This window comes from Cinclus cinclus, chromosome 10, assembly GCF_963662255.1.
Source record: "Cinclus cinclus chromosome 10, bCinCin1.1, whole genome shotgun sequence".
NCBI lineage: Eukaryota > Metazoa > Chordata > Aves > Passeriformes > Cinclidae > Cinclus > Cinclus cinclus.
The window spans coordinates 19,444,319-19,464,452 of NC_085055.1; the positions used below are offsets into that span (position 1 = coordinate 19,444,319).

General features: G+C 45.1%; 1 protein-coding gene across 5 annotated transcripts; it reads right to left on the reverse strand.

Moving 5' to 3' along the window:
- Nucleotides 1-5,385: 5,385 nt before the first annotated feature.
- Nucleotides 5,386-19,915, reverse strand: SAG (S-antigen visual arrestin). Of its 5 annotated transcripts, none has more exons than XR_009933475.1 (15): nt 19,755-19,915; nt 19,126-19,186; nt 18,997-19,041; nt 18,531-18,724; nt 17,759-17,818; nt 16,614-16,681; nt 16,273-16,408; nt 15,870-15,954; nt 14,575-14,647; nt 14,110-14,247; nt 13,732-13,809; nt 12,831-12,854; nt 12,348-12,412; nt 11,159-11,387; nt 5,386-6,489 (listed from the first exon to the last, which is right to left on the reverse strand). XR_009933475.1 is itself a non-coding variant. In XM_062499481.1 (15 exons), the coding sequence occupies exons 1-15, from the start codon at nt 19,851-19,853 to the stop codon at nt 6,396-6,398; spliced, it is 1,230 nt and encodes a 409-aa protein (XP_062355465.1). In that variant the 5' UTR covers nt 19,854-19,915; the 3' UTR covers nt 5,386-6,395. The 5 variants fall into 5 exon arrangements, 4 of the variants coding, with proteins under 4 accessions (XP_062355465.1, XP_062355466.1, XP_062355464.1 ...); XM_062499481.1 differs by lacking the exon at nt 11,159-11,387 and adding an exon at nt 7,118-7,127; XM_062499482.1 differs by lacking the exon at nt 11,159-11,387.
- Nucleotides 19,916-20,134: the final 219 nt, after the last annotated feature.

Consider the following 20,134-nt stretch of genomic DNA (forward strand, 5'->3'; position numbering starts at 1 on the left):
AGATGGCAGACAAGAGGACGAAAACAACCTTCAAAGCGCTTGCAACTGTGACAAGTAAATTCTGAGGAATTCTGTGGGCACAACAGATTTCACACTCAAGCTGTGATAACAGTAAGCTTCCATGGTGATTTAGCTGTACTTACAGGCATGGTCTTAAACTAACTGCAGCAAAAGATGTGGTCAGAAGAGATTTATATCCTCAGGCCACAGTAAAAGTCTGCCTGAATCTCCTACTGTCACTGATAGACCTGTCCAACAGCTTCTACAGCTTACAGTAGTCTGCACTCTATCACTCAACAGACAAATTCAGAATTAGGTCTGCCTTTACAATGGAAGCAAGCTCCTCAAAGTCTCATTAAAACCATGACTACCCACTAAGTTGGCCTTGCTCCTTGCCCTCAGGGCAAGGAAAGAGTATACGTGTAGCAGCATGCAGGAAAGACAATGACAAACTAAAATGACATCAACAAGCAATAGAACAAATCAATCCTGAATGCCATAATACCTGGACTTACTTGGAAAATTTGACACTATTTAGTCAAAGGTTTTACACAGGTTAACACACAGAAGGCTTAACAGCTGAAGACAATACCTGTTTATAATCCTTGTTCTTAATATGCTTGTGTTTGCATATACAAGTGACTGGTTTCATCTTTTTCCAGCCATGCTGACACAAGAAGTTATGTAAATCAGGGAAAATTATTAAATAAGGACAGGAGAACATGTTCTGCTATAGTCAAACAAAAATACAACCGACACACCTTTCAACTTAGCATCTCTAACATCCTGCTATAAGTAAGAGTTCCCACTCTAGCACTGGAAAAGTTTTTGTATCCCTAGTCTCAATACAAACAGCACTACTGAGACAGACTATAGCATCCTTCCTTCTTTTCCACATGGGACTCCTGCCACAAGTAGTGTTAAAAATCCCTAGGTTCATCCAATCTCCAGCAAGCCAAATTCTTAATATTCAGCACTCTGGATACAGGAAAATATCTCAAAAGGCTTTTTTTCACAGCAGAACAACAGACTAGCTTAAGTCACCTGATGCTACAGCACAGCTGAGGTCTGCTTGGTACAGAACATCAACAGGTTTAGAGGGCTCCCGGGTTTCCTGCTGTGCCCAAAAGAACCATCTCACAGCCCAACCCTGCAGTGCCTCAGCCCAAGAAGCCAATGGCAGTGCCAGCAGCACCTCACAGATGGAGAAAGCAGCCCCGCCATCCCGGTCCTCATGTATGACTGCACTCTGTCACAGGGGTTTCACAACAGGGATTTCAATGCAGCCAAACAAGGATGTGCAGCAGAATGATGGCAGGTCCTGTGCCTGAAAGCAGGGCAAACCAGCCAACACGAAAAAGAGCCCTTTGACCAAGGCTTCAGACACTGCATCATGCAGAGACATTTACTCTCCTTTACTATGAGTACAAGAAAAGCAACACTGAGCTGCAGCACCAGTGCTGAGTGAGCTTTTACATCCCCACAGCTGCACCGTGCTTGTCCATGCTGCAGAAACAAGGTGAGCACAAGACAGTTGATGACAGAGTAACTAACCTGGTATTTCTAAGCAGAAACACATGACACAACAGTCCAAGAGTTACAGAGGAGCTTAGTGGCTATAAAGAAAAATTATGCTGCTATAATAAAAACAGTAGAGAAAAGGGAAACTCCGTATGAGTGGTTCCTAGTCTAAGGTTGAAGGAAACCTTCATATCTTTTACAGTTATAGCTGCAACTGTAGTTGCAGAATGTTGCTACTGCCCATAAAAATGGTGTTATTGTGGATGAGCCACAAAGGGATAAAATATGACTGGGGGAATCTGGGTGGAAAGGACTGTTACCTTACCAGGAAGGCAGAGCAGGACAGACAAAGCTGGGAACAAAGACCAACCAGCTGTAAGATCACTGATTCACCAGACAGAAAGCTATAGTGCTATATGGCTACAGAAAGGTAAAATAGAACAGTGCAAGATGGGGAAAATTAGGATGCACAAAAAGGATGGGAAGATGCTGAGGGAGGCGCACACACAGTGACTGCAGGGAATAATGAGGGCTGCACCTTCCAGAGCAGAGCTCTGAAGAGGAGACAGTGACTTGTGCCGACAGGACCACAGAGGAGGGTGGTGTTGGAAAGTGATAATGGAACACTGTGACAGGGAGCTACGGCTGGGATGTGCAGAGCTTCTCAGGGAAGGCACGGAGAGGTGAGGAAGGAGCCCGTGGCAACTGTGACATGAGGAGAAATGGAGAGATGCAGCTTCATGGGGTGAGGATGCCCTTGAGGATTCAAATACCAGGTAAATGGAGCAGCACTAGGGAGCAGGAGCCCAAATCTGACTTCCATAACTCCAACAAAATATTACAGGGAAAGTGGGTAAGGAAGGAAATAAGTCAGAAAGAAGAGTCCTGCTGAGCCTGGGTACACTGATCACTGAGCTGGGTAAAGCTGCCCGGGAGGTCTGAACTCGGGCACTGGGAGGAAGGTGGCCTAGAGCCGGGCTTCTGGGGAGGGGAACTGGAGAGGTTCATAAGGCCACAGGGGGCAACTCCAGGAGCCCCTGAGAGCAGTTTGGGGGGCACTGGCAGACGCTGAAGGGCAGTTAGGGGGCAGCTGTTAACGGGCACCTGAGAAACAACTCATTATGAGGATACCTGAGGGGCATTTTGGGGTTCACATGTGCCTGGAAGGCTGTTGGGTGATGTTGTCAGGGGGTCTCTGCAGTGTGGACTAGGGGTCACCAGCAGGACCCGGAGGGATGGTTGGGCTGTCACCGAAAACGGGATAAATAAACCTTTCTAATACAGACACTGTTTGCTACAATTAAAGATTTTCCCAACGGGGGAAGGGGGGAAATGGCCGAGTCCCAGAGGGGAGCTTTGGCGGATGTGAGGCGGTCACAGGCAGACCCCTGAGGGGTCGTTGTGAGGGGAGCGGAGCGGGATGCGTGGGGAATCACCGGCAGCTCCCTGAGGGACGGGCTCGGTGGCAGGCCCCAGGGGAAAGCTTCGGGGGTCTCTGGCAACTCCCAAAGCGGCAGCCCGGGCTGGCGGCGGCGCGGACCGTGCCGGGCGGGAGGGAGAGGCGGCGGCACCGAGCGTAACGCGGAGGCAGAGCCGGCCGCACCGCCGCCAGGAGCCCGAGGCCCTGCCCGCGGCCCCCTCCCGCCGCACGCACCTTCTGCCGGATCTGCCCGGACGTCGAGACTTTGCGGATGAGCTTCTGCAGGGAGCCGGGCTCCTGCTCCGGCTCGCTGTCCGACGACTCCTCGGGCGCGGCGCCGGCGGCCGGCTCTGGCTGTGTCTGCTCAGCCCCCGCCGCCGCCATGCTGCACGGACCGGCGGCGCGCCTGGCGCCCCCTACCGGCCCCGCGCGAGAGGCGCCCCCCAGCGGCGGCCGCCTCGCATGGCGGCGGCGGCGGAGGGGCGGGGAGGGGAGGGGCGGGAGGGACCCGGCTGCCCTCTCGGGACGGTCACGGCCGCCCTGCCCCTCCACGGCCTCTGCGAAACGCTCGAGCGCCGACCGCACCCTTGGAGCCTGGACAAAGGTGTTCAGCGCAGCCCTCCCCGCTGAGGCGAGCCCGGCATCGCAGACCGCGGTCCCCGTTCCTTGCCCTTCTTCATGGCTACTGCAGCACAGAATCGTTCAGGTTGGAAAAGACCTCTGACATCACCGAGTCCAACTTATAACCGAACTTGTCAACCATACCAGAGCACTGAGTGCCACGTTCCGTCGTTCCTTGAACACCTCCACGGACGAATACTCCGCCACGTCCCTGGACAGCCCCTCCCAAAGCTCTCCCCGTGTTCCCAGGATTTAATGGAAGGCTGCGAGCACAGCCTACCGCCCAGGCGGCACCTGCCGTGCAGCCCCTGCCCCGAAGGGCAATCCCGGGGCGCTGAGGCCGGACCCTACTGAGGGCGAGGGGCGAGCACCCCCGGCCCGGCCCGGGTAACTGCCCCCGCCTCCAACACCCAGCAGCTACGGGCAGTGCCCTGTTCCCGCTGGGATCTCAGAGAGATGTGCGAGGGGAAAGCGTCTGTCATGAAACTCGTCCTGTCATCTATTTGCTCCAAGCTGCCTTCAAACACAGCAGGTCCAGAGATTCCATCGCTCCCAGAACGCATCCCTGGCCGGGAGCTGGCGAGCTCTCTAGGACCGGAGTCCCGCCACATCAAAGCCGCGCAGTCAGGAAATTGGATCTGTTCTCCCAGAGCGGTAAACAGGAGGAGCAGGCCACAGGTCTGACTCGGTAGATCAACATAACAGAACCAGAAGAAAGGGAAGACAAAAGGCAAACAGTTCTAGCTAGAGACCTATTTTCTGCTGACAGAAGTCAGCATATACTGGCTGAAGGGCCAGAGAAAAGTCCAGCTTGTCCTGCAGGAGCCAGCAGAAAAGCCCTCATTTCTCTCTGAGCAAATGACCAGCATGAGCTGAACAAATAGTGTCTCAAAGTGCTTTCCCAAGCCAGACAAAAGAACAGATTTAATAACTATTTAACAACCATTTCCTCCCCCCTGCACAACAGAGTGCACTGTGATTTTGTCAAAATTAGCTTATGCAAGTCATCACCACAACTGCATTTGAGAGGAAAGTCAGGCAGTGACAGAGTTCCCTCACAAAGTTAACATATAAGAAATTTTTTCAAAAAGGAAAAAAAATCAGATCTCTGAGTTTACAGGTCCCATACTTACACATCTAGTAGCCAGAAAAAAACTGGAAGCGCCTCTGTGGAAAAAGGTACACTTTGAAGTGAGACAGGGATAACCCTATTCCCCCTCCTTCTTTTATATCTTTAAATGGTTTTCTGAACTCCTGCTCTTCAAGACCAGCATATTCACAACCAGCAATTTGTTCAGCCTCACTGTATCTTCCGTGTGTTCTCAAGCCACCAACAAATTAGTAATAAAAATACCAGGGAAGAGCCTTCCTAGACATCCACGTGCACATGCCTGGCCCACCCCAAAGCTGAAATCACACAGAAATTATCCTGATCACTAACACCTGGAACTGGCTGGGTTCCTTTAGCAGCAAAGCAGCCAGTGCAGAGCAAACATTGTACCTCTTGCAATTCAAGCTAAGGTGAGACACCTGTGACTAAGAGCACTGAGGAACAGGTGTATTGGGGAGAGCACTGATGGAGGCCTGAAGTCAGCTGTGGTCTTAATTAACTGCTTCCAGCATCTTAATGAATACCAGTTTGCAAACAGATATTAGTGTGAAGTTCTTAATTCTATTTTCCACAGTGTAGGGTAAAAAACATAAGGCTACATTAATAAATGTAGGCCCTGCATTCAGATTTTCCAGGAGAATTTAAACCAGGGACATTGAAAAGCAGATTTAAAGCAAAAATGAGAAAAAACACCAATTGTTTTACACGCAAAATATTATTAGCTGATACAAGTCATTTGAGCAAAAACCTAAGTGAGATTCAGGAAAATATCCAATATTTACATGGATAATGAGAATAATCAGATCAACACGAGAAAACAAAGTTTGCAGAATGCAATCTTATTTCTTAGAGCATAAACCAACTGCTGGCAGATGTTGGGAAAGGCTCCTCAGGGAAGGCTGCACCATAATTTCCTCCTTAATTTTCCTGCACCCTCTTTTGAAGCAGTTGCCTACAGGAAACTAGATTAAATACAGGCTCTGTCTGGACTTGTATTTCTGTTTGGCATTGTATATAGCGAGCTTTAAGCAATTCATGGACAGTGCACATTTATCTCAACTTTAATAACATGGTTATTAAGTATATTGCTAGAAAGCTAATTCTGTGTATCAGCATTGTCTATGCTGTGGGAGACAACTTGTGAGACATTTATTGGTACAGAAAGTGGATGTAAAAGCCACATGGGGACAGTGCAAGTACTGAAAAAATTCACTGTTTGAATTTGGTAAAGCATCAACGCAAAAGCAACGTAAAGGAAATAAAATCAGTTTTGTACAGTCTGCTGAGAAACTTTGATGAATCACCCATGGCTGCAAGCCAGCCTTCCAGGCTAGGATTTGGTTCACTGGCACTTCAAAGTCACAGACTCTGACACTGAATAAGTCCAGGCAGGCTGCATAAACCCTCATTTAAGCTCTCACCAGTGCTGAAAGCAACTAAACTTTTTATTAGGCAGTCCTGAAAGCAGAAGTCATGACATGGCAGACATCCTGTCCTCCTCTGGTAGCTCGAGTAAGAACCAGGTGTTGTGTTTGCCACATTCCTCCAGAGGTGAATCTTGTAATAAGCAATAGAGATTCCTAACGTCATGTCCACTGACCTCAGGGCTGATCCCTGGAAGACCATGCATGAACCAAGAACATTCAGATTACTAGAAACTTAGGTCCTACATTTGTAATTGAAGCCGGACAGCACAGCTCCTCTGTCAGCTTGGTCTTTTAATCACTCATCAGTTGAGGGTGAATTCTTATCCTCTTCATCAGGTGTATTTTTTAGCTGCTGACGAGCAAACTCCTCAAATACCAGCTCTGCTTCACTGCAATGAAAGAAACACAGGTCTTTCAAAATGATGTTACCTTATTTTAACACCAGCAGACTAGAGGCAACACATAGGAAGATGAGAAGCCTGCAACAGACTGGTAGTGTTTCCTTTGTCTCCAAAGGGATTTGGATCACATTCCCATAGGCTTCCTCTTCACTGGTGCTAGTCTAGCTAAAATGAAAAACAGTTGATTGAGCAAGTCAAGGCACAAACTGAGGATGTTTTCATCTGCACTGAAATCATGTCCATTCCAGATAAATATTTATCAGCTAGCTGAACAGCCTACAGCCTGCAAGGGGATTTGTCCAGGAATAAAATGTGGAACATTTCATCCTTTACTCCTTCTGTACTAAAAAGGAGGCACATGGTCAAACCTCTTAAGTTCCTTAACTTCCAGCTATAGAGCTGTAAGGCAGAACATGATATCTTAACCTATCTTCACATGGTTAGTCACTGCTGTTTAACCCAGAGAAGTCATTTGTCAGGCCACAGTAACTTACTCATGTTGGATTTTAAGCAAGGGATTTTTGGATAGTTTTTGAAGAGGTTTTGTTTGTTTTTTTTTTTTAAAAGAGCCAATGCACAAGTGTAGCTAGAATGTGAAATACTAAATGAAACTTACCCATCCTTTCCTGCAGTCATGAGCATGCAGCAAAAGAGGAAAAAAGACACACTGGGTAGTCAGAACAGCCCATACTAAAACATTTGCAAAATGTTTAATGCAAAAAATGTATAGACTTGACAAGTCAGAGCAGTGACAAGAAGAAGGATTTACAGCAGTACAAGCACAATTCCAGAAAGTCTCAAAATGTGCATACGTACACCTGATGAGGCTAAACTTGATGTCCCAAAAGGAAAAGCTTTCCAGAAATGCTGTCTGAAGGGCTGAGGAACAAAGACAGATTTTCCCATCTACGCTTGCTCATGGTCACGGCTTGTGGGAGACATCTGTGCACACACCTGGACTCTGGGCTGACAGTGCTTGCATGACATGATGTCAGCTTTAATTGCTCTATCACTGTGATTGAAGAAGTCAGTGGATGAGAAGAAAATGCTCTCGTTCAATAAACATGAAGGTATTAAAATTAGGGGTCAAAGTACAGAAACACCTCAGGGATCTCTCATCACACAGGTTAAAGCCTTTGGCGCAACACTCCTGATTTCATCTTGCCCTAAAAATAGTTTCAAGACCTTTGGCATTTGTGTTTCTTTAGTGGGATCTTTGCTAACCACACTATAACAAATCCTGCTTACTAGCAGGATTCCTTGAAACCTGTTTCAGCACAGCCTAAAATAAGCAGAAGGCTGTATTTGCCGGGATTTTTTTATTCTCACAGTTATTTTAATATGGCATAATCACTTCACTGGCTTACTTCTCATGGCTTTGGGTCAGGGAGCAAAGCACCCTTGTTCTACAGACGTCAGCAGGGATCTGGGGCACTTCAGTGACTGGATAACTCACTGCCTGGAGATTTCCCATCCACAACACACACTGCAATCAAGGGCAACAAGCACTGCTGGAAAAGTCAGCATTAAAAGTGTGCCAAAGGGGGCCACTCCAGCCAAAATGCCTCAAAGGATGGCTCATGTAAAGACACTTCTGATGGCATCTCTCCAGACCAGGACAGAAGCCAAGATGAAGTCTGGAAAGTCTCAGGGCATGTATGCTTGATTGAAATGGATTTAAAATGAAACATTTAGAACTTCTAGTATTTCCAGCATATAAAGCACCATTCTCATTCCATTTTTTCTCCAATTTTTCATTCTTTAGTCTGCTCTCTTTCTACTCTTGGAGGTACTTTCATTACTATGGGAACAGTGATGTCAGTGATATGGGTGAAGTGAGCAAGATCCCCACCAGTGATTTGAAACTGATTTTACAAAATGGAGTGAGGGGGGGAAATAGGTATTGTTTCAATTGGACATATACTTAGCTGTCAGAGAAATGATTACTGAGTCAATACACAGATAGTGTGGCAGCAGAGTAGTGCTTATAATAAACCTCAGATGGAAGATTACATTCAAAGATGCACCACTATCTCCAACATGCTACAATTGCACCCTAGCAGGAGATAGGTCCACTCCAGAGTTTTCTGGCTGTCCTCTGGCTTATTTAATGTTATAATATTGAAAAATTCTCAGAAAATAGGTAGGCCTTTGCTTCTTTTGATTAGCATTCCAGCAATTGTTTTGAAGGTTGGGATAGGAGGGGGATTGATGAGGGTCCAAATATTACAACAAATACCATCATCCTGTCAGGGAAAGGTTTTCTGGAAGCTTCTGTTATGCAGCCGCAGAAATTATTCCATATAATTCAAATCATAGCATGTGGTAATTTTCAGTATAAATTTGCTTTTAAAAAGAAAAAGATAGTAGGTTTCATTATTTTCCAAGACATTCAATGCTTTAAAATGTCCTAATTTCTGAAAGTCAAAATATCAAAAGTATTGCTTTACTGTAAGAGGGACAAAGCATTCCTGGGTTTCTTGAAAACAGCCCTTTTGTGCAAGTTTAATCAGGGAGCAGAAAAATGACCATTTGCTGAACAACAGCCAAAACAAAGGCCAGTGTCCAAGACATAGGCCCACAAAACATAAAACATCAGAAGATTGACAGGAAAACTCCAGACCAAAGAAGTCATGCTGAGACCACAGCCTTGAGGAAACCTCAGCAGGAACTTCTGGGCTAACTGATGACCAGGAAAGGTCTTGGAAGAATGAAGAGACACAGCCTAGTTTGAATCCATCTTTAAAAGAAACAGATCCCTACACATTTTTTGTCAACAGGCAGAACAGACTGCCCATGTGACAGGAGCTGCTTTGCCTAAAAATAACCACATGTGAACCACATGGGTCCAAAAACGTTTGCAAAAACAGCACACATGAAACATGCAAATCCTGGCCTAGCAGAAGAGCAAGAGAAGGAAGCAATAAACATAGGGAAGGAAAGGTAGCAAGCTGCTTCTTTTCTGTCTTCTGCAGGCACAGGGAAGAAAGAGCAAGCAATGTGCAATAGCCATGCACTGATAGACCTGCTGTTTACTGAGTGATGAATGCTTCAGAGCTTGCTCACAGACAGCTAGAGAGGGCAAAGCCATCTGCTGTGAAACAGAGCACACAGCACTTGCTCACACTTGCCCTGGCCTGGCCCTGAAAAAACTACATCATATTCTTGGGAAGCTTATGTTTCTGAGGTTCTCTGTACTCGGGTCAGCCCTGCATCATTAAATGCATTGATGCTACACATTTTACTTCTGCCATGAATCACCTTGGCTAGAAAAAAATATATTCCCTCACTGCAAAATATATCACAATATGTGGCAGTTTTTAATCCCACTCTAGCTTTAACTCCATAAGATGGTTGCTCTGACTTCTTTCTGTTCTTACAGCTATGCCTTAAGACAGTCAAGTGAGCCGGAAGGTGCAGTAGGCAAACTGGTCACTACTGACTTGTCAGTAAAAACAAAAGAGAATGGAAAAAGAAGACAAGGAGTGATCTCAAAACTCCCTGTGCATGCACCTCTGCCTACACCCACTGCAGAGGCTGCTGAACAAGACAACTAAGAAAAATTCCATCTTTTGGGACTTTTCAGAGTACAAACACAGTTTGTTGAAGCTCCTTCTCTGCAATTAAGCCTGGATTTGCTTGATTCCAAATTAGATGGTATTTCATTAAAGAAACACATTATGTTTCTCAGAGTTCATGAGCTAAAGTGGTAGAAGAAAAAATTAAAAAGCCTGAACTCACAACTGGGAAAAGTGATGAAGCACAGTGCATGGAAAACTACCAACTAATAAAGCTGAAAAGAGTTTCAGTTTACCAGCTTCATATGGGAAGCCTGTAATAAGTTCAGACACCACATTCCAGCACAGTTTTCAAGTCAGCTATTCAGGCTTCAGAGGAATTTTCTGTTGTGTTAAGAGTATCTTTTTTTAAGAAAAAGCATTTATTTCCTGTGTTAACCATTTGCAGGGCTTTCCCATGGGATAGCTCCTGAAATTGCCTGCATTTCTTTCAGTTTGTAAGTAACCCAGTATTACCATCTGTACAAAATGCATGGAGCACAGCTGACACTTCTGACAGCAAGCTCCTAGAAGACTTTGATGTAGCAAACAACATGTGGGCTGTGCCTCTGGTAAGAGAATGTGCTGGTGGAAGCGATCTGAGAAATATTGCAGGTCTCCTTTTTCCTTGTCAAGTCTTCTGCCACATCCTTTTGAGTCTACTGTATAAAGGAGTACATCATTCCTCCTTTGAAATTATCTTAGAAGGGAGAATTGCCTGACTTCCATTTTTCCTCATATTACAAATGCTTCTGCCAGAAGTATAAAGTAATAAAAGGGGGTGTCAGCATTTTTAACATCAAAAAAGTAATGTTAAAAAAAATTCACACCACTCTAAAAATGTAAATTTTACAGTTGCCTAAACCTTTGGATGGGCCTTGTTAGAAGTTTTCAAGATGTCCTTCGTGTCCATGAAAGCTCCTGAGCTGCCCAGAGGCACTAGATGGCCCTCACCAGCCACACTCCTGGGATCACCAGTGCCATCCCAGCCCCCACCATTTCTGTGCCAAGAGAATGTGCTGGCACTGCTCACAGCAGGGGCTTTCCCAGGGAAAATGAGTTTCCTGTAGTGCAACTGTTGCAGGAGAGAGAAAACCTACCTTTGCCCACTCCAACACATCCTTAATTTGCAAAGCCTGATTCCCAATCAGAGCATCTGAATGTGGAGTGGATCACCAGCTCTCTTCTCATCGCTCACACTTGATTCCTCCAACAATTTCACACAGCAAGGACTCAAGTCACCCCTTTCTAGCTTCCAGTACAGACCAAAGCATCTGTCTCAGGATAACTCTTCTCAAAAGTTCTACTGTCGCTTTCCAGTTTCATGCTCTTCGAAACAGCAGTTTTAGGTCAGTTTGGGCACAAAGAGAAAAAGAAAGAAAAAAGAGCACAAAAACAGCCATGGCTTTTGTTTGAAGCCCAGTAAACTTATGGCTCATCTGTAACAGGCCCAGCAGGAAAGGGCTGTGTCTGGCAGTCAAAAGAGGCTTCAGATGCTGTACAGGAGCTTCTGATTTAGTGCGAGCACCTTGCAATCTCTGATGCTCACCACTGGCCAACAGAGCCAGCCAGGGCCTGAGGAAATGGGAGGATGCTTCTGACAGCCTGTGGTTTTGGCAGCTGATACTAAGCCTCAAGATGCCTGGGTAAGGCTTGCTCCTCACACGTATAGAGTTCCCCCACTTCCACACAGAGACCTAATGTTGAAGAGATACTTGTCTTGGATAGCCACTGAACAAGAAGGCCACATCACAGACACCATGGCAACTGCCACATCAAGGTAACAGGAAATCAAGAAGCCTCAGTAGTTTTATCACCTCTCCACTTTGCTTAAAAGTACTTGGCTTTGTACAATGCTCATGAGTGTTAGGTATTTTCTGTGTCAGATATTTTTCTTTTTTGCTTATACTGCAATCTGGCTGGGAATTGCTGACAGATTCATGTAGGATATTTTGCACTGAAGTCAAGAGATTTAAATGTGCAGAACTTCCTCAAACTCCTGAGCTGTGATTCCATACATGAAAGATAAAAGGAAGCATGACTTTTCCATTCTCTCCCACCTTTGCATCCTTGCTCTCTGTTACTTGGCTCCTGGAGGTTGATACATGCATATATACATACATACACACACACACACATATATAGGCACACAAACACAGAGAATAGCTCCATACTGGAGCCTTGTAGACTCTGAAGGCTTCCTGTAGCACAAATCACTCTAAGCCATACAATGGTGAGATCTCACCAGAGCCTGTTAATGAACAAAGGCAAAAATCAGGTGTAACTGACCTGCTGGGTTCTTTTCCTCAGGTTTGGGGTGCATGAGACGAAATGGCAGCTCTGTGCCCACTTCACTTTAGGGAGAAGAAAGAATGCATCAGATCCACAGCTCCACACACATGCCTGGTTCAGCCTCCTTCCTCCTTAGGCCAGCCTGAGCCCTCAGCTCCAGCTTCACCTATTCTTTCATACTTTTCTAACATAATTTTCCTCTCAAAAAAGTTGAGCTTCAATTTCTCCTCAAATATCCCAGGCATATTCACTTACACAGACTGGGTTTATTGTGTGCTGAATGTACTTGCATGTATATAAAAATCAAAATATATTTTTGTAATAGCTTCATTTTTCACAGCAGAAATACAAACTACTTGCTTCTAACAGCTTAAGGGACAGTTACTTTTTTTAGGGAGGTGGGAATGGCAATAAGAAAGACAATAAAAAGATGGACTAACAACTAGGACTGTATGGTCTGAAAAGGAAGATGGCATTTACCTGGAAGTGAGGTCTCCCAGCATGCTGCAAAAGAAAACAAGGAGAAAAACAAAGAATACTTAATGTCTGGTGCTCCAGCAAGTGCTATTTAATTGGTGGAGTACTGAAGTCACTTTCCTAATGTACTGTTCTCTACCCTGCCACAAATTCAAATGAACGTGTTTTTTAAAAAAGGTAGGCTTACTTCTTCATGTCATTCCCATGGAGAAAGAGTCTAAGTTTTTGAACTCCTGACCAAGTGTTGGGTATGGCCCCTTTTCCAAGAGCCAAAAGGCAAGTGGATGACCACAGAAGGCAGCAGGCATTTTATCATGCTTTAGGCAAATCTTTGATGCATTTTTATACTGGAACGAAGGACAGATGAATTAAATACAAGTGTAAATGGTGACTAGCATCAACTGAGAGTCACTATCCTTGTCGTTTTTTTGCACTGTATCCTGGATCTAGCTCACGTTGATAACATCAGCTTTACCCAGAAAGCTGGCTGAGGACAGAACCTGAGCTACAGTATTTATGACTCTCAGACAGACAACTTCACCTTCTGCTGTGGGAGAACAGCAATGCCAATATAAAGGTTTGCATTAAGTTTCACCTCATTTCTCACAAAATAGGTTATGGCTTTGAAACAAAAATTGCAACGCAAACCAGAGGTTCCTACTTCAACCATAAAGTTACATGGTATCTAAGGAGAGTAATACAAACCCTTTGGCTCAGGACAAGTTCTATGGATAGGCCAAGATTGTTTTCCAGGCAGTTTATGCTTTATAGGGAACCTTATCCCATAACATGTGCCCTTTCTCTTGGTGTGGACTGTTCTGGTCTCTTCTTACCCAATAATGACATAAACACACTCCCCTCCTTTAACTCCAGGCAGACGTAGCAAAAAGTGTGTTACACTTACCCTGGAACAGTGAGCTTCACTTTGACCTTGTAGGAAACCAGAATCCCCATCACTGTCTTGTCTATTCCATCCTTGATGCTGCCAGAGAAAACAGAGAGCAGTGTGAGGGGGCACAGCAGTATAGCAGCAACACACACATGCAGCAAGAACTGAGGGAACATCCTGAAAGTGGGAGGGCAGGCAAGCCACAGGAAAAGCCAGTACTTCTCCAGATCTGTGATCACTGTTCACCCTGCATGAACATGATGGCATTAGTAATGGTGCTACATGTATCCATCCGGGGACAACTTTACAAAATCCTGAGGGAAGTGTCTCCTCCATCTTTCCCCCTTCTCTATTACTGTCCCACTACCTGGGACCATCTAAAACTCCACTCACATAGTACTAGAAGCCAAGTTGGTGTCCTCATCCCTCAGTTTTCCATCCAGAGCTATTTCCCGTGTCTCCCGGTTATTTGCAAGCAAGGGCAAAAGTGTCAGTGTCTTAGTCAGGCTGCTGTTTGGCTGCACCTTCTCCCTGAAAATAAAAAGGGAAGTGATACACTGTGGTTTGTTACACACCCAGATAGGAGAATTTCAAAACAGATACAAAGCTGCCCAAAAGGAGAGGAATTTATCTGTGCAAATTCAGTTGTCAACAATACAGATGTCCACCTATAATCCAGTCAGCAAAATCCCCTTTATAATCAGCAGAGAAAAACAAGCACTTAATGTGAAATTAAGCATTTTCTAAGGCAGAAAAATAGGCCAAAACCACAGAATAACAGAATAGTTTAGGTTGGAAAAGACCTTTTGAAGACAAGTGTAATCAAAAGGGTGTGAAGGAGCAGGAGCATTCACTCACTGTGCTTCCTCAGCAGCCACCACTTTGGTATAGAAGTCACTGGAGTACAGCACCACATTGGCCACCTGCTCCACTGAGGGAGAAAGAAGAAAGTGATCACTCAGGTGTGTGCATGCACCACAAACAACACAGCTGCCCCCACCCCAAGTCCTAGGAATGGGAAACATGGTGAAGACAGCAGAAAACCCCATCCATTTAGAGCATGAAGGGACCACCAGGTCAGATATCCTGACCTGGACAGAGACCAACAGCACACCAATGGCCAAAGTCTGTCTTCCCTGAAAGGCACCTGGCCTTGATTTGGAGACAACAGAAACTCAGTAACTCACAATTTCTCTTGGGATCATCTCTTTCCATTATAAAGATGTCCCTCTTCCTTCTCTGTTGGGTCTATTTTTATCTCTGGCCCTGGTATCTCTTGTGTGCCTACAGCCCATGCATGTGCATTCAGGAGACAGCATCAGCACAGAGCCTGTGGTAACAAATAGCGTACATTCTCCAATCCTACACAAAAATCCCAGGGTAATTCTGACTGAAACACTGAAGAGGAAAGAATCTGGGACCAACAAGATCTTTTTAAGCCTAACAGAGGCATAAAAAAGAGCCTAAAAAATACTTAGAAATTACAGTGCATCCCAGACTGGCAGGCAAACAGCCTTCTCTGCTACAGTTCTGTAGGAACCTCAGACATTTTGTTCCCTCCCTGCCTTCTTTTCTCTTTCCCATCCTTTGTCTTTCAGACTGTCTTCCCCAGCTCTGCAGCTTGTGGGATGAAAACCTGTAGTGTCACATATAAAACACTGGCACAGCAATGAAGCTCAGCTCCTGCCCTCAGCTTCCTCAGGAGGAATGACACTACTGCTGGCATAGTGGCTGTTTCTCACACTGCCAGAGGTTTCTGCAACATCAGGCAAAGCTGTGTGTTATCTAGGCATATTCACAGTTAGCAGGAGCACCACACTGACAGGGACCCCTTCCCACTGACCTCCCAAAAAGGGAGGACTCTCCCCCACTTTTTTTGCACCTTTATTGCCCACTGCAGGAGTCAGACCCTTTCTGTTTTTCTAGGGGGGACAATCTGGTGCCTGAAATTAAGACATACAAATAACCACAAGAATCAGGAAAAAAGCTACAGCACTTCACTTGATGAACAGCAAGAAAACAGCAACACACAGTGGGAAGGACAAATTCCTGATATCCCCAACTGCCTGCTTGAACTGTTACAAGCACTAAATTCTGTCTTTTTTTTCAGTCCTATTGCACTCAAAGAATGCCAAGCAACAGTAAAAACATACCCTGGACTTTGATCTTCTTCACTGTCTTCTCTGTGCTGTTGTTGATGGTGACAGTGACTGGAATGGGCTCACCATGGTAGTATACCTAGAAAGAATGGGATGTTCAGAAATCCAGCCAGGAGAATTCTTCCAAGCCCTAAACCCCTCTTGTTCCCCCATATTACACCTCACAGAGGCCAGATAGGGGAAGATGACTCCTCCCAGCAAATCATGATCCTTCCTTCAATGACTTCAAATGTGTTTGGTAACAGGGTTTCAGCCACCCCTAGCAGTAGCCAGTGACAGAAATTACATTACAGCCTTTGAGTGCTGGGACAAGTCAGTCTCAGCTGAGAAAGAAGCAAAATGCCCACCGGCCTGCAGATACCACGATGCCCCAACCCAAGGGCAAATGCTCCCTCACCTCTTTACTGAGGCAAGCTTTCAGGTGCAGGGGCTTGTTGGACATGAAGAATTGCCAGGTGGTCTCTGCACAAGGCTGGGGTCCTGGCTTCTCCGGAGCATACTGCACCTTGCGGATCAGCAGACGTGCAGAGTTCCTGGGAAGCAGCAGAGAACAACATGACAACGTGACAGGTGACACCTGGTCCTTGGCAGAGACAGGAGTTCTGTGCTCCCATGTGCTCACACCCAAGAAGTCACTGACAAGGGGGGCAAAGCTGAACAAACAACCAAGGTGCATCGCTGAACCTGAACCACCCCACCCCCTTTAAGGCAAAGCTGAAGAGAGAAACATCCTGTTACCTCCTATGAATTCTCTCTTCCACATTTTCTGTTGAGAAAGCTTTCACCTCAAAGTCCACCCCACAAGTCTGCCAGAGAAAGAGAGGAGAGCTGTGAAATCAGGATCAGAAGACAGGAACATCTGCAGATGTTTCAGTATCTTTCTGCACACCAGAAACTGGCAGACTCCTGCCAGCTGCAAATTATTCTGGCCTCCCACCACTGTCACAGAAATCCATGACAACTGGTGTTGGCAAATCCACCTGTTCTACAATGCTTCTGATAAAAAAGGCCTAATCCCAGCCTCTGAAAGATGACATGCCTGCTCCTGAAAGGCTTCCTGTGATACCAGTGCTAGAAAGGTCACACCATGATCTCTGGCCCACCCTGGGTTTCTGAACTGAATTTCTGAGTTGGCTTTGTAATGCCAAAACCAGCATTTAAGGAGTGGAAGTGTTTATGACAAGCTAACCTTTGCTTTAACAGGTTTATAGTATTGTGGGGCACCTGTGCAAGTCCCAGGTAATTCTCTACAGAGACCTTTTTCTTAGAATACCCCTGGCATGAAGCACAGGTTCTCCCCTTTTTGCATTAGATTCTATGACCTTCGTTCCACTTTGCCTGGCTGATTGCCTAGTTCTGCTGTCCAGACAAGCATCCAGTCAAGTATAAAAGGAGTATTTTTAACAGTATCAGAAACCTTGCAGAACATATAATATTTAGTGACTTTTGCTACAGGGATTTTGTTCTGTTTACACATATGTACAAGCCATCTCTTCTCTGCATTTAATTTAGGGCAGGTCTTAACACATGTTATTTATAGCAATCTGTGAGATTTTAGGCACTCAGTCTTCTTTCATGTAGCCTCACAGCCACAATCATTTTATGTGCAGCCAACCCACAAATCATGTGATAATCTTAAAGAAGCTACAGCACTGCAGATTTTGTAGTCTTGCTGCTATTTTTTTGGATTCTCTTTCTTATTCTGAGAATTTCAACTCCAATTCTGTGACACATACTTGTAGCCCTCAGTTCTTGATATTCATGGAACACCACAGTAAAATCAGTATCACCTTGTCCTACCCTCAAGCTAAAAAAATTCACATGATTTTTTTCTATCTGATTTTCCTTAACCATGATAAGCACAAATGTCCCACTGGCCTCACCTTATCAACGTCACGAGGTGCAGGCTGCAGACAGACTGAACAAGGCAGGTAATCTGGAAACTGTAGGAGGAAGAAGAGGAAATGCCCCAAAGCAATAGTACACAGATGTTTTAGGTACCATACTGCTCACAAAAGCAGTCCTGAAGAGGTCACTCATTGTAATGCAGTAACTCTTTGGAATTCTGGCTAGTATACTTGCCTTGTATGAACAAATCCCTCTCTTGCAAAAATACTTTAAAAGTGAAGAAAGAAAAAAACCAAGTCCATGCACAACATGAATCTACCTCAGGAACATTAAGACAGGCATCTGACTGACAGCAGTGGAAGGATTTCCTGTTAGAATTTGGCAGTCAGCTGTCATTTGCTGACAACATCTGGTACAGACCTTTTCATCTCATTTGATCCACAAAGTTTTTAAAGTAAAAGGATTTGGCACTGGGGCAATGGTAAAAAGTATTCCAGCCCCTCAGGAAGGAGAAGGCAAGGATATATGAGGCTGTTGCTAGCTTAAAGCCACTGCAAATTCCCTTGCCTTTCATAAGAAAGTACTTCTCACAGTGCTGTGATCACTGCACAGTTAGGATCTTCTTGCACTTTACTTCTCAGGATTGCAAGAAGAAATAAAAACACTGGTAGCACCACCTGTCACTCAAAATTGGAACTTGCAGAACATGAATTCACTGTTAATTCCCATCTTCAGTCCATCACCGGGCCTCAACAGACTGGTAAGTACAGACAAGAAGAGAATCAGAGCTTCTTCTAAGATACTTACTGTAAAGAAAAAGGGATAAGCATTTTTCCCCAGCTTCTTTAGCAGAGATTCTTGCAAGAGGGTGAGAGACTCTGGCTTGTCAGCAGGCGGGTACACCTGGACCCTGGAGAAGAACAGGTCCCGGCGGAAGGTGAGGCCAATCACATCAATGTCTTCCTGGCCGTAGCGGAACGCGCAGGTCAGGGACACAAACACTGGGAAGAAGCACAAGACAGGTGAAACATGCGGCAGGGTAACAGTGAAGCCAGACATCTCCTGCCTCAGGGAGACATGGAAACACATCTCAACACTTGAATAACCCAGTGAGTACTAATACCATGTGTAACAACAGACATTACATTGACAAGAAGCCCATTCACTGGGGAAGAGAATTACATTTGTACCCTTATAAGAATAAAAAGGTTCTACCTTAGCATCTCACTCAGAAAGACAATTTATGAGACATACACTGCATAAAACCTCAAACCTTTTTTCCCTTTGATAATAGCAGGATCCACCAATACAACACCATCTGAAAGACAGGGAAAAATCAAGATTAACAGAGGATAAGCAGGGTTGAGAGCAGGAAGAGCAGCACATAACCTTGTGAGCTTACCTACAGGTTCCACATTCCCTATGTTGTCAATGAAGTCCCGCTTTCCCAGGTAGATGGTCAGCTGTGGGGAGAGAATAGCCACAGTTGAACTATGAAATGTTTGTGGTTGTTGAGGGAAGGGGGACACACACATCAGAGTACTATAAATCTTGCAGAGATCAGAACAATTCCATTTTAAATGGAATATTTGTTTTTTTCCCAGCAAACATGCAACCCCTACCAGACACAACAGGATTATTCACATGCTTCAGGACACCAGAACTGAAAACCTGATCTACACCAACTCCCAAAGGTACAACACAAATACTTGTGTATGGGACAAAGTGCAGATTTCAAGATTTTTGCTGCTGTCAGGTTGGAAAGACAACGAATCAGCTTTGTTTTAAACATTTACCAGCAGAGGTAAAAACCAGGAGGAGAGTGAGGTGAGCTGCCTTCTCTTGTATTATAACACATGAAAAGTTTGCCCTAAAAACTGTTTACATCATCTCCTCAAACTTAGTAGTAGTATGGTTCACAGTCCTTCTTCAGAAAAAAATAAATGGGATGGGAAAGAGTTTTCTAGTAATTCTCCAGTCTGACTACAGGTAAAACTGAAAACTAAATAAGCCCATTGTTACTGTACTCACAGCTTTGTCACGGGTGCTTTTTCTGAAGATAACTTGTTTTTGAGGAGAATCAGCATTCTTCCCACCAATCCTGGTCTTTTGAGACTGAGGGCAGCTCATGGTAAAAGACAGGGATGTGACTGTGGGTGAATGAAGCTTTTCTGTCCCAAAATGTCCTGCACCAGATGCCTGGGAAAAACAGGTGGATGAGGTAAAAGCAGTAGGTAAAGCACTGTACTCCTGTGCTGTTTCAGAAACCCTCACACATCCAAATGGTGGCTCTGTCTAAAAGTTACAAAGGTGGTTTGTGTTGATAAGGAGTCAGACCAACCTCCAATGAGAACTCATCTGTGCTGCTGCAATTTCCTCAACCAGAATCCAGTGCAACCCATTATGGGCAG